The sequence below is a fragment of the Aulostomus chinensis genome, chromosome 16 (assembly GCF_037954235.1).
Source record: "Aulostomus chinensis isolate RoL2024-O1b breed Wild chromosome 16, RoL_Achi_v1.0, whole genome shotgun sequence".
Classification (NCBI taxonomy): Eukaryota; Metazoa; Chordata; class Actinopteri; order Syngnathiformes; family Aulostomidae; genus Aulostomus; species Aulostomus chinensis.
This window is the reverse complement of record NC_141335.1, coordinates 20,193,858-20,206,772: the sequence shown is the minus strand read 5'-3', so window position 1 is coordinate 20,206,772 and position 12,915 is coordinate 20,193,858. Positions and strand designations below refer to the sequence as shown.

Sequence of the window (12,915 nt, the reverse complement as noted above, 5' to 3'; positions counted from 1 at the left end):
TGTAGGTGACGACATGTTCTGCGTCTTGATAAGTTCTGAGCTTTTATAACTGCAAATTTTGCTTCACAGTGTATCAGCAATGACTATTCATGATGTATTTTCTCTTCACGTATGAAGGATTAATACCGTTAACTTCTGATTGTTCTTTAAAATCATAGTAAGGATGGGCTCTGAAATGCTTTTTGGGAGTGTGCGAGTCAGATTTTTACCTTGTCACATTCATATAAGTGCATGGTCATTACTATTCTGGTAACACAGGAATAGCAACATTTCAGATGGAAGCAGTCCTTTTTTTCCTTCTGTCACGCAGCTTTTTTCTCTTCCCTCTTGCACTCTTTTCTGTCTTGGCACATCTGCATCACTTTCTGGCTGCGATGCCTATCTTGTCCATCCGCCACAAAGCTGTAAATTCTACCAACAGTGTTCCTGCAGCATATTTTGCCAGCCAGACTTTGTTAACGAGCTGATTTGGTCATTGTTTCTTGGTTTATGCATTTGTATGATGAGCATATGTAGTATGTGGTCATATTCTGTCCTTTTCTGTCCGTTTTTGAACTCGGAGTTTGCACAGTGTTTTACTTTGAAAATTATCCATAGTCATCATGTTTGTGTGGGGGTTTCCTGTTCGGCTCAAAATGTAGAGATTGACATGCCGTTTGTCAAAAATAGACTCGCCATGTATTCCCCACAAAGGGGAACGCCATGTTGCTTCTGGGACATGCCTGAGATGCACTGCGGGGGTTCTGGTGGGAATTGGAGCATTGATTATAATGGTGGGGATGAGCTCCAGCGGCTGCACCGCCCTTACATAATGTGAATCATACATTGTGCAGGGCACACATGGTTAACACATTAATACCAATTAATATGGAGGTATGCACTGATTAATAATTTGCTGTAACCCAAAAAAGGGTGCAACCATATGCTTCTGCAACCAACTGAGAAAGTAGGAAGTACCAGTGCTGCTAGTGGTAAAAATGAGTCTAGAGCACTGAAAAAGTTGTCCAGTTAAATGGCAAATCTTAGAAGGTCTTTTTCTCCAGCTCCCCGAAACTCTCAATTCTGTATTTCCCAGGGTATAATTATCAAGGTTAGTAATTGCATTGGATATGTAGATTTTATGGTCTTGAATGATTCATCCTGTCTAGCCTTTCCTTCTCTCATCGACTGCAACACCGATGATTCTGTCATCTACAGTCATAACACTGAGCTTTTGATCTCCTTCCTTCAGAATACATCCATCTTTATTTGTAGTGCAACATCTCTCACAGTCTCAAGTACTGTAGAGTGGATTACTAATTGACACGCGCATGAATCAATAATTTGGATAATCCAAAAACAAATTATGTAATTTATTGGGCTAAATGCCATATATTTGCTGCCTTCAGCTAAATCTTGAGTAGTTCATTTTCCATGCATTGTCAACTCAATATCTTTAAGTTTTGGACAGTTGATCAGACAAAAGAAACGAGATGTCAAACTGGAGAAGCTCTGGTAAATCCTGATGGGCATTTTTCATTATTATCAAGAATGTTGTTGACAGTAACTACAATCAATACCAATCAAAAATGAATGAAAATAATTGATAGTTACAGGCCTGCTTCAGAATATTAAGCAGAATATTAAGCAGCAGAGCTGTCCCATGCCTCTGATCACCCTCAGTCGATAGTTTCCTCATAATGAGGTGCTCCTAATTTGGCCATCAGAGGGAAAAGTCCCATTTATTTTGCCCACAGTTCATATTACAGGACAGTTAAAGCAGCATCGTGGACAAGAAACTCTCCTTGTAGAATCGTTGAGATTTGCAACCAACAATTACTTTCATAATTTATTATTATAAGTCGTCGAGAAAAATTTGCCAGGACCCCAAGTGACATTTCCAAAGTATATCTTTTGTTGATCCAGCAGTCCGAAACCCAAAGAGTCTGGCAAGCAAGTGGCAATTCCTTATATTTATGAGTCTGAAACCAGCAATTTTTGCTGAAAACTGACCGAAAAGACTTATCTGTATCAAAATAATTGTCAAGTAATTATTATTTTTTGTATCAACTGATTGGTAGTTAAGCTCAGAAATTGTCAGTGCAAAATATAGTAATACAGCTGTAGAGGGAGACAGAACATATTACAGTGTATTCCAGTATCAATTTTTTGTCCTACCTTAAGAAATAATTCAGCTAATTGTCTGCGGTGTTAACCCAAAGGATTGTAACAAAATCAAGTTCACTGGTAACAACCATGAGTATGTCAATTAAGAATTTTAAACTGGAATTCAAAATGGGTTTTACAACTCTATTTTTTGTCTCTGATATGAAAGATGAAAAAACAAAGCAATTTCCCCTTTTTTTACAAAACTGTTTGTAATTGCATCATACACAACTGAGTTGAGTTTCAGGATAGAAGTTGTGTACGTTTTTGTCTCTCTGGTCTGTTGTCTGTGCTTGGCAACGTAAGGCAAATTCCCCCAGTGATTCTTCTTTGGATATGTGTATTCTTCTTGCTTTGCTGTAGCTACACGACCAACCATAACACAACACAACACATACACATTAACTGACCTTGCATTCTGTGGACAGTGACCTGCTGTATTCACAAATGGACTCAATCACGCATTACACAGACTGTGTACTGTGTACAGGAGCTGGCAGTGTATTGACCACTTAATGTCAGGTTGAGTGATTCTGACTCCTTCAGGTAATGTAGTGCTTGCATGACAGAGGTTTTTAAACTTAGCATGCCACTTAACACAGCTGTTATACCAGTAACAGCCCATCCACAGGAGCTACTGACCCACTGAGGACCCCTGTGGAGCTTACTCAGCGTATCACACTGGTGTGTCAGCAGCTTCCAGACCCAATAGTGGAAGATGTTGTCATTTTCCTCTTTTGGGTCCCATAGTTTTCATGACAGACTCACAATTCACTCAATTCACACTGCAGTTGAGGACTGCAAACACCTTTTTTTTGGGCAGCTTTATTCCCCATCAACGTTATCAGAGGAGCAGTTGAAAGAATCCTGGTTGTTTCATAGAGGGTCACCCTGTTTGTAGACAGGTTTACAGGAACATGCCAACTTTTTGGGAAATATCCTTATTGGCTGTACCCCTCAGAGAAAGACAAGAAGATAGAGTTCTTGGAGTGTGCTTTAGGGAGCTGAGACCCACAGACACCAGTTGACAGCTAGTTAGCTCAGCACAATGAGTAGTAGTGAATTGCTGTATAGCCAAGCTCTGTCAAAGTCACCTTACTTTACTCAGAGATGTTCTTTGCCTGCTTTAATAGTTACTGGTAATGTAATAATAATTTCAGAGTCAGACACATAGGTTCACTTACTTTGTTTTTGCTACTGCTATTCATGGCCGACTTTGTAAGAGAGGAACAGAGGGGTTACTTCTCAACAGACTAAGATCTGAATCTGATTTATTTGAAACAGTATACATGGATAAGGAACTACAGGCTTTGGAAGCTGAGTGGGTAAAACGCACAGCATGCTAATCTATCCAACTAAAACCATTCATTATGCTAAGCTAACTTGCAGTCAGCTGGTTTCTGTGGGTCCCTAATACACTCTGGATCTGCAGAGGATGGAAAACAAGCACATTTCCAAAAAAAGTTGGTATTTTCCTTTAACAAAGTATGGCCTCTGTCCAGTGATCATGTGGCTCAACACCAACTGCAGCAAATGTGTAGAAATCAAAGACATGAAGCAGGGCAAGAAGAGTGTCTGTGGGATCTAAGGACTCATTAGCAGCACTAGAAAAGCACTGACTGAAATGCTGTTGAATGGTTTTGTTACCAAAGACCACAGGTAGAGAGAGAGAAAAAAAACCTGTGTTTCAAGTCAGTGTAAAGCTTGGATGACATGAGAGACCCATACTACCTCCCACATGAATCTTCCTCCCAGCCTGGCACATGGGAGAGAGAGAGAGGAGTCTCTCTGATGCTGAGGCGATGGTTACAGGACGTTTCCTGCATTTGTGTCCAAGCTAATTATACCCTGAGCATAGAACATTGCCTAAATCTCCTCCTCCTGAATGTGAAGAGCAGCTCCTTTCAGCAGGCCCGTTAAGGAAGGGGGCCGACTTTTCTTTTGCTTCCCATTACCCAGTGAGTCATAGTTGGAGGAAGCGCTGTAGTGTAGGGGACATGCATCGGCGGGTAAAAAGAACAGTTGAGGCGGATGGTTAATTTTGCTGTCAATCACAGTCTTGATTTAGATTTATATCATTTCAGTTATTTTTACACATCAACATCATCAAGCATCCACATACGCTTGTTACTGATTGCTGAATAATGAGGAGATAAGATAAGATATTCCTTTATTAGTCCCACAACAGAGAAATTCACATAATTGCTACTCTTAAGCATGATTAACCATTCATTAATGCTCTGTTTGAACCTTATTGAAAAGTGGTTATCATGCATTTCTTTTACCACTTAACTCCAACAACTCCCAGTTTTTTGCATCCACCTTTGCTTTCACCCATAAAGTTGAACATCGTTCGTAATTTATTACCAGAAACATTAGTTAACAGTTAACCAATCAATAATGTTTATCTATACGTCAACATAATGATGTGAATTTTTCTGGGGTCTGGACAATAATGGCTTGTTGGCTTATATCTTTTTAAAAGTTATTTGAAAAGGGACAATATACATGAAAAAAACATCAAAACCAATGTACATGTACCCAGCAGTCCCTTATACTCTTATCTGGAGAATATTATTTGTAGGCCAGGGTATCGACAGCACTTCAATGCTTTATTCATAAAAGGATCAAGAATTTCCTGACACATTTTATCTTAAAAAAACAACAACAACAAAAACCAAATCTCTCTGTGATATGGATATTGAAATTTGCCGTAATGTGATTTTCATAATATTTTGATTTATTGCGCAGTGCTTTACACCAGTTAGCTGCACAATGTATCACATCTTTTCCTCAAAAATAGCAATTGTGCTGGATTATGGAGAGCTACAAGAGTGAACCAAAACAGAGATGTTGCACAACAGAAATTCATTCAGCAAAAAAAGTTTATGAAGCAGACCATAGACATGAAGGGAGCTACAGACTTTGGTGAAATTTCTCTGAGTTGTCTCTAAAATCTAGCCTAAGTGAATCTCTGAACACAGCATGCTGTGCATACAATATGCCTCACCTTTCCCTTTATCCCTTTAAAGACCTCATGGAAAGCTATGTTCATGGACCAGCATCTGTGGGTCGGCACGGGGGTATAATCAGAGCCCTGTTATACGAGAGGATTAGACGTGTATGAGACTGAGCAGCATGTGGGCTTTTACAGGGCTGGGGGTCTTTGGTTGGCTGGCAGTGTCTGTCTTGAGGAGCCTGACATGATCATGCCTGCACAGACAGGGGGCTGAAAAGATCAGAACGTGAGCATCAAAAGCTTACTGACGTGTGAGTGAGTTGGTGTCATGCCTGTAGTGCTAACATCTGCACAAACGCACTGCATAGAGATGTCTCAATTTAGTAGTACCAGGGCACACTAGAGGAATTTCCAATCCTACCTCATTTTTAAAACATGAGACATGGCAGACATATTAACAGATTTAACGGATTTATGATATTTTAATCATAGGAACACAAAAAAACCACATGAGGTGAACCCAGGGACATGGGATCGTATATAAACTTGTGTGATTAAATGTGACTTCTCAAAGTTTTTCTGAGGCAACCGTGAGTAGCGACACCCACAGTGGTTTTGTGAGAGTGCTGGGTGATGTATTTTGCGAGGGGATCCAAAGATGTCAATAGCCATTTCTGCTTTGATGTCCTCACTCCTGCTGGGTTTTGGGGCTTTGTCCAAATCTTCAGTTCCTCTGCCGCAATCAATCAAAACTAAGGTAGCACATGTTTTCTTATCCAGACCTCATAAGAGGTCTGTTTGTTTCTGTTTAATATAAGTGATGTTCTTCTAACCACTACTTGTTAAGCAACCATTAACTTTTAACTGGCATGATTTAACTACACTATTAAGAAAGGAGAGCGTGTCATCAAATGTGTTTTTCAGAAGAAGGTTTTCCTTTTTATATGCCAATAGCAGCAGAAACAACAACAAAGCATATTGATGGACGCTCGTTGTACCGTCATAACACCTGCAGCACTGCCATGGACAGAGTGGCTTGGGAGATTTAATGTAATTCTCGCTGTCGCCAGCCATGTTTCTGTTCTTCACAAGTAGGTAACATTTCCTGCTTTCCCGCCTGTTTGTTGTCTTCACTGTTGTCTCATCAGATAATCTGTTCTCATCCGCCCTGCCCCATTCCGCTCAATTCCCCAGCCAATCGGCTTGCTACCTGCTCTCATGTTCTGCCTCCTCTCTCTTGTTGTGTGATTAGTTCAGCTCCATTTTAGTTCCATTGATTTTCTCTGTCTTAGTCAGGTTTTCTGAATTGTATCTTTTTTTTTAATTTCTTGTAAACATACAAGAAAAGAAACGGGAAAAAAAGGATTAAAAAAAGGATAAAACTTAAACTACACTCAAAAACCCCCCTGAAAAAGAACAAAGAGGCTCAAAGTGAAACAGTGATGTTAATAATAGTACAAAATCATCACATTAACAATGAAGAGTACAATCCAAAAGCAATCAAGATAAACAAAATATGGTTTGGGATCGTGTGTGTGTGTGTGTGTGTGTGTGTGAGTGCGTGCGTGCGTGTGTTCTAACAAATTGAGGACATTGTTGGAAAGTGAGGACATTTTTGTAGGTCCTCATGCCTTTACAGGGCTGTTTGAAGCTCAAAACTTGGTTTTTGGGTCATGGTTTGATAATAGTAGCAGTTGACTTCTGTTAAGTCATGTCTCTGGAGTACATCTGTCCAGTTTTGCCTGTTTAAATCACCTGCTGGTTCGAGTTTGGCTTAACCTCTTCCTCTATTCAGTATCTGAGATCACACTGAATATTTGTGCAGGAAAAAAAAATTATTCATTTTTGATATTTCCAATAAAAATGTGGGAGGTTGCACGGTGGTCGCCTAACAGCAAGAAGGTTCGAAGTTCGAGGCCCGGCTCAGGCATGGGATCTTTCTGTGTGGAGTCTCCATGTTCTCCCTGTGCCTGTGTGGGTTCTCGCCTGGTACTCCAGCTTCCTCCCACTGTCTAAAGACGTCAAGAGGGGACAAGGCTGATTGATACCCTAAATTGACCGTAGGTGTGACTGTGAGTGTGAATGGTTGTGTGTCTCTATGTGTTGGCCCTGTGATGGACTGGTGACCTGTCCAGGGTGAACCCACCTCTCGCCTGAAAGCCGCTGGGATAGGCTCCAGCCCCCCCACGACCCTTAACAAGAATGAGCGGAAGAAAATGGATGGATGGATGGAATAAAAATGTGGAAGACGTCAAATGTAAAAACCAGTTCTCGATATTTGAATGCTAAGATCCACACATCAGACAGTGATTCAGTCAGGAAGCAGGACCACAATTCATACAGTGGCAGAGTGTAGAAGAAGAATCAGACAGTGCAAGTGATTTTATGTAGTGTTGGTAGATGCTTCTTATTGGTATTTTCTTGGCATTTGGATGCCAAACCATCATAAATAGTGCTCAGGTTAAGACATGAAAAGCATTGTTGAGATTTTATTCTTTTTTTTCTCACTTTAAAGTATTAGTCCCTTTTCAGTGAATCCCTATTGACGTGTCAGGGGGAACACAGGTGTGATTAATAACATATATCAAAACCAGGAACCTGCTGTTGTGTCTGCTCACTGTGACACACGAAATAGAATAGGACCATAATTAATTTCATTGCTTATGTTTCTGTGTTTCTTTCTTTTCTTTTTGTTCAAAAATTGCTTTTGTTAAAAGAGCCTGTTCTTCATTACAAGGCTTAAAATCGGTTTCTCACCCCACCTCCCATCCAATCACGACCAAATGACCACACACGCATGCACACACACACACAGACACACACAAACACACACACACACATATACACACACACTTACACATGCAGGACCACTCAATCACTTAGCACCACAGGGCAATGAGCCAATACATCTAACAGTGCCATAACACATACGGACATAAAATAAAATACAATGAATGATTGCTGTGTGGTCACTGAGTTCTTTTTTTTCTGTCTTTTTAGCCCTTCTTTGTCTTTGCTTCCATTATTCCTTATAGCTTCTTGTTCATGTGCAGTGGTCATAAGTAAATTTGATAATTATACCTGTTTGATAATTTCCAAATTTGGAACTAGCTCAATGAAGACAATATGTGATCAAACTGATTTGAATTTTTACACCAACCTAAGTTGTTTTCTTTGACACCTCTAAAAATGGAATTATTATACAAGAGGATGTCATTTTTATAATAAGTTCTGATGTTAGGATAAGAAAGAATATAGAAAATATTACTTTAATATTATATAAATGTCATTAATTCCGCAGAGCCTCGACAATCATGAATAATCCAAGTAGGAATAATTAGAAGATATTCAGCTTTGTGAAAAATAAGAGCCTTTGTAATATTCCCTGTGTAAACATGGAACATTACTGAAGCTGGATTGTACAGATGGTGCAGTAACATATGTGTTTCATGCTGTCATGCTCCGGTTCAGAGTCACTGCTTTTCAGTTTTCACTCTCGAACACACACTAGTTTTCTCATCCAAAGTGTTGAGATAAGCTGCAGTTCAGTTTAATAGAAAGTGTCCTTTTTGTTCTGCGAATGTTGTTTTATTCCTCTAAAAGCTGCCAGAAATCCAATCTACCGTGCAGTCCGGGGCAGTCATAAACTCTTAGGACAGTGATATATTTATTGTTTTGGATGCGTGCTCCAGTTTCTTGGGTCCTTAATAAATCAGGGAGTTAAAGTAGTGACTTTCAGCTGCTTTGAGGGTGATATAGCAGGGCAGTGGCCTAAAAACAGATATCCTCAGATATCGCCACAAAACAGCGTTTCAATTAGCAAAGACCAAACCGAGAAAAAGGCCTTAAAAAAAGCAAGAAATTAAAGCAATACTTCGCCCAAAGAATGTATTTTTCCTTTCAAGTGCTCAAAAATAGATGTCTTGACCTCACAAAGATGTTTCTTCCCCTCCTGCATTACTACAGAAGGAGCGAGCCAGCCATGTATGTTTAGCTTGAAACTAATAGCAACTGACAGCTAACAACAGCAAAACATCTGTTTACAAACTCTCAAGGGCATTATACTATATCATCCAGGTCTTCTTTATCCTGCCGTATAACAAACTGTTGTACTTTGAGATCGGTGCTTCAGCGAAAGACCGTAGACAACCAAAAGGGAGTTGGTTCAACTGAATGCACCAGCTAATCACACCCGGCACAACCGTGAAAGAATGCCAATCAGAAGGGTAATAGTTAGTTTGTTTTCAGCACAGATCAAAGGGTTCATGGATTACTGAGAATACAGCTGGATAAAGAAGACACGGATTATACCAGACAATGCATTGGAGTGCCGTAAACAAATGTTTTTTTGTCTTTGTCTGGCATCAGTTTCCATCAGCTTCAAGCTAAATGTACTTAGCTGGCTTTTTCTGTATGCTGGAGTCACACAGAAATGATGCAGAAAAAGTCCTTGTGAGCTTAAGACATCTACAGTATTTGTGAACACTTGCAAGGCTAAATATACCACTTTAGTATAAGGTTCCACACCAAATTGATGTTTAAATCAGGAATTTAGCCTGTGGTATTGTTTTGTCTCTTTTTACCTTAGCAAAATTTTCAACAGTTCTAACACTACTTTGTGAAATGCAGCTGAATTCTTGGTAACTGATTCTTCTTCTTTCACTTCTCAGTGAACTTTGACCACTTCCAGATATTGCGAGCCATTGGGAAGGGCAGCTTTGGAAAGGTAATGGAACTTCCTTTTTTTTCCTCCTTCAGTACCCTGCATGGTCGTTATCTGCTACTAAAGATGCGAAATATTCAGAGAAAGCCAGATTGCATTTCAATTCTTATCATATTAAAATGCTTTAACAGTAGATCATGCTTCTATTTTTGTAGTAGTAATAAATAAAAGTCACTTAGAGGAGAACCAATTTACTTTGCATCTAATGCCAGCCAACCTTTTGGGAGTTTTGACCCTACATTTCCATTTTAATTACAGACCAGCACAATACTGTGGCTGGCCAAAGAGAGGAGGGAGGAGAGGGGAACTGTGTGTGTGTGTGTGTGTGTGTGTGTGTGTGTGTGTGTGTGTGTGTGTGTGTGCGTGTACTGTATGTGTAGGTGTGTGCGTGCGTGTTCCAAATTGCAGCAGTCCTTTTCAACCCTGTCTCAGGTGCCAATATCATCTTTGGTGGCCAGTGTTGATAAAACAGACATTTTGGATTAACTTGTGGGCCATTTTTTATTTGAGGAATTCCTTTGTGTTCCTTTTGAATGCCTGTGTGAGACTTCAGTAAGGAATACAGAGTGTGTGTGTGTGTGTATGTGTGTATGTGTGTGTGTGTGTGTGTGTGTTTGTGTGTGTGTGTATGGAGAGATACAATTGGGCTCAGGAGATCTTCATTTGGAATCCCAAATATCAGGGCTAATATTTGTTCATTATACTGATGTCTGTGCACGCCTCTTTGCAAATTCCTACCTGCTTTGCTCCTGTCAAAACAGAATCTTTTTTTCAAAAACACTTTCCACTGTTAGACTGGAAAGTCATTGCCCCATTCTGAATACATTTCCATGAGAATATATGTTAATTTTACATGTTGCTTTGTTCCACCAAGCCACCATCACGTCCCGCATGATACTGAAGGGAATCTGCAGTAAGCTGGGAAATACACAGACCCACCCTCAGAGACTCAAAAATGATTTACACTGATTCCAGTTTACTGACAATATATGCTACATGTCAACCATGAAGATACGGAACAAGTTAAGAAAAGCTGACACTGTTGCTAAGGAGATCCCCTTTCAATTTTGACTCAGGTCGCATTTCCCATCCAAAATCAAACAGATTAGTGACTGAGACCGATCTGAAACCGGCTGGCATTCAGTTGATTAATACTGAAACCGGGCCCGAAGACACAAAGTCAGCCAGAACCACTGTAACTTAACTATTTACAATAATCCAAGCTGTGAAGGAATGAATATTTGTCTGAAATCACTTTGAACCTAAACTCATTTGCCAAGACCAAGACCAAACCGAGCCCCCAAAAAACATTTTCAAATATTTGCCTGAAACAGTAACCAGGTTTCAATCCTCTACACATGGGTGTGATAATAAATTTTAGATGCGAAGATCCTCTACTCTGTTCTTCCCTCATCTTTGGACATCAGTTTAGTAAAATCATCAATCAATAGAAGCTGCCCCTCTCATCCAAATGAAGGGAGATAGACATAGATGTTTTCAGAGAGGTGGCTGCTAAATTATGCAATATATAAAGCACAGTTTTATGCACAGATTTAACAGTGACATGTGCAGGCACACAAAAGACAAGATGCACCCTCAGACAAATGCAGAAAGAGTTTGCCCTTGTTTGAGGTCATCTCGTCTGTGTTGTGGTCCACTGTGGCCTCCCTCTGTGTTCCTGCTGTTTCTGAACACTAAACAGCACAAGAATTCAGCTTCCCACAGAACACATGAATGCCTGGGTTGGTGTGTGTGTGTGGGGGGGGGGGGGGGAGCAATAGGCATGTAAGAAAGTGTAAATGTATGTTGCAAAGCTCCTTCTTGCACAAGGTTGTGATGGTGTTGTTTGCTGCTGTGAGGGCTTCTTAGGAAAATCTCTCTCTCTGACAGTTATCAAACATGAGTGGATTTACTCTTTCCCCTCCTCTCTGTTTTAGCATCTTTTCACCAGAATTAGAGTGTATTTTAGTTTTGGGAAGTATCCAATTCTTGATAGCTTTGAACTCAAATTTTACCATGGTATATTGTTTTACCCACTGATGTCACCCGTGGCCATAAGAACATTAAGCATGTCTCTACACATTCGCTATTTAAAGACTGAATGTTCACAGGAAATCAAAAATTTCAATGAAAAATAAAGTTGCTGGTGCAGTGAAAAGATTTTTTTTTCACAGACGTAATCTCATTCTCAATGAGAACAGCAAATTGTAAACCTACAATTAATACATATATGAATTAATTGATTAAAACATTACAATCTAAAAAGTGCCCAATGAATGGGCAGACATTTTAACAATTATTAAACCTCAGAAAAAGTCCCTGATTGATAATATTCAGGCAACGATGGTAAAGGTCCAGATGAGCCAACCCAGTGCCAATTTTTGTCCAAAACACATGATACCATTTGTAAACACACGTGGACTGTTGTTCCATTGCTTCACATTTGCTTGCAGGTGTGTGTATTCTCTGTTCTAAGTGTGTTTGAGAGTGAGCAGATGGTTTTCTGTTCTCCTGTTTGTTTCAAAGCCACTGTGAGAGAATGTCAGCGGGTTTCCATGGTGGCTAGCAGCACAGCATAACCATGCCATGATCTGCTGCCCATAGACTGAATAAGACCATTTTCAGTGTGATGTTTCAACAGCTGGGCCGGTGATAAGTATGTTTACAGTGTTGCAGGTAAAGGGTGTCATTGCATTGTGCTGGAAAAAGGGTGTAAATGAGTGTGTCCACCTGGGTGTAATGGTTCCACTGTCAGCCAGAGCTGGAACACGTAAGTACCAGTGAGTCATTACCCAAATATTCATGCCGAGTCCACAAATATTACATGAAATAAAAGAAAAAGCTTTGGTGCTGATGGATGTTACAGTTGTGAAAAATATAAAAAGGATCATCAGTCCATTATTCCTCTATGTGTTCTCCTCCCCATGGAGAAAGCCTCATTAATGTCTTTATAGACGGATAGAATTGATAAGTTAAAGTCCTTCAGGTCGGGTGCAGAAGGGCAGAGCTCTTGATTGTTTGGTTCTGACAATTTTTTGTTCTTTTTCTATGATTTTGAAACATGACAGCGGAGCAGACGGATGATGCT

At 39.9% G+C, this 12,915-nt stretch overlaps 1 protein-coding gene across 1 annotated transcript in view; it reads left to right on the top strand.

The window, feature by feature from the left end:
* The window catches only part of stk32c (serine/threonine kinase 32C), an 88,242-nt gene that overhangs the window by 25,105 nt on the left and 50,222 nt on the right, over positions 1 to 12,915 (top strand). Inside the window, exon 2 of the mRNA XM_086180048.1 lies at positions 9,775 to 9,830. Within this exon, the coding sequence (XP_086036174.1) occupies positions 9,775 to 9,830 (56 nt within the window). The remainder of the gene's footprint in view (positions 1 to 9,774; positions 9,831 to 12,915) is intronic.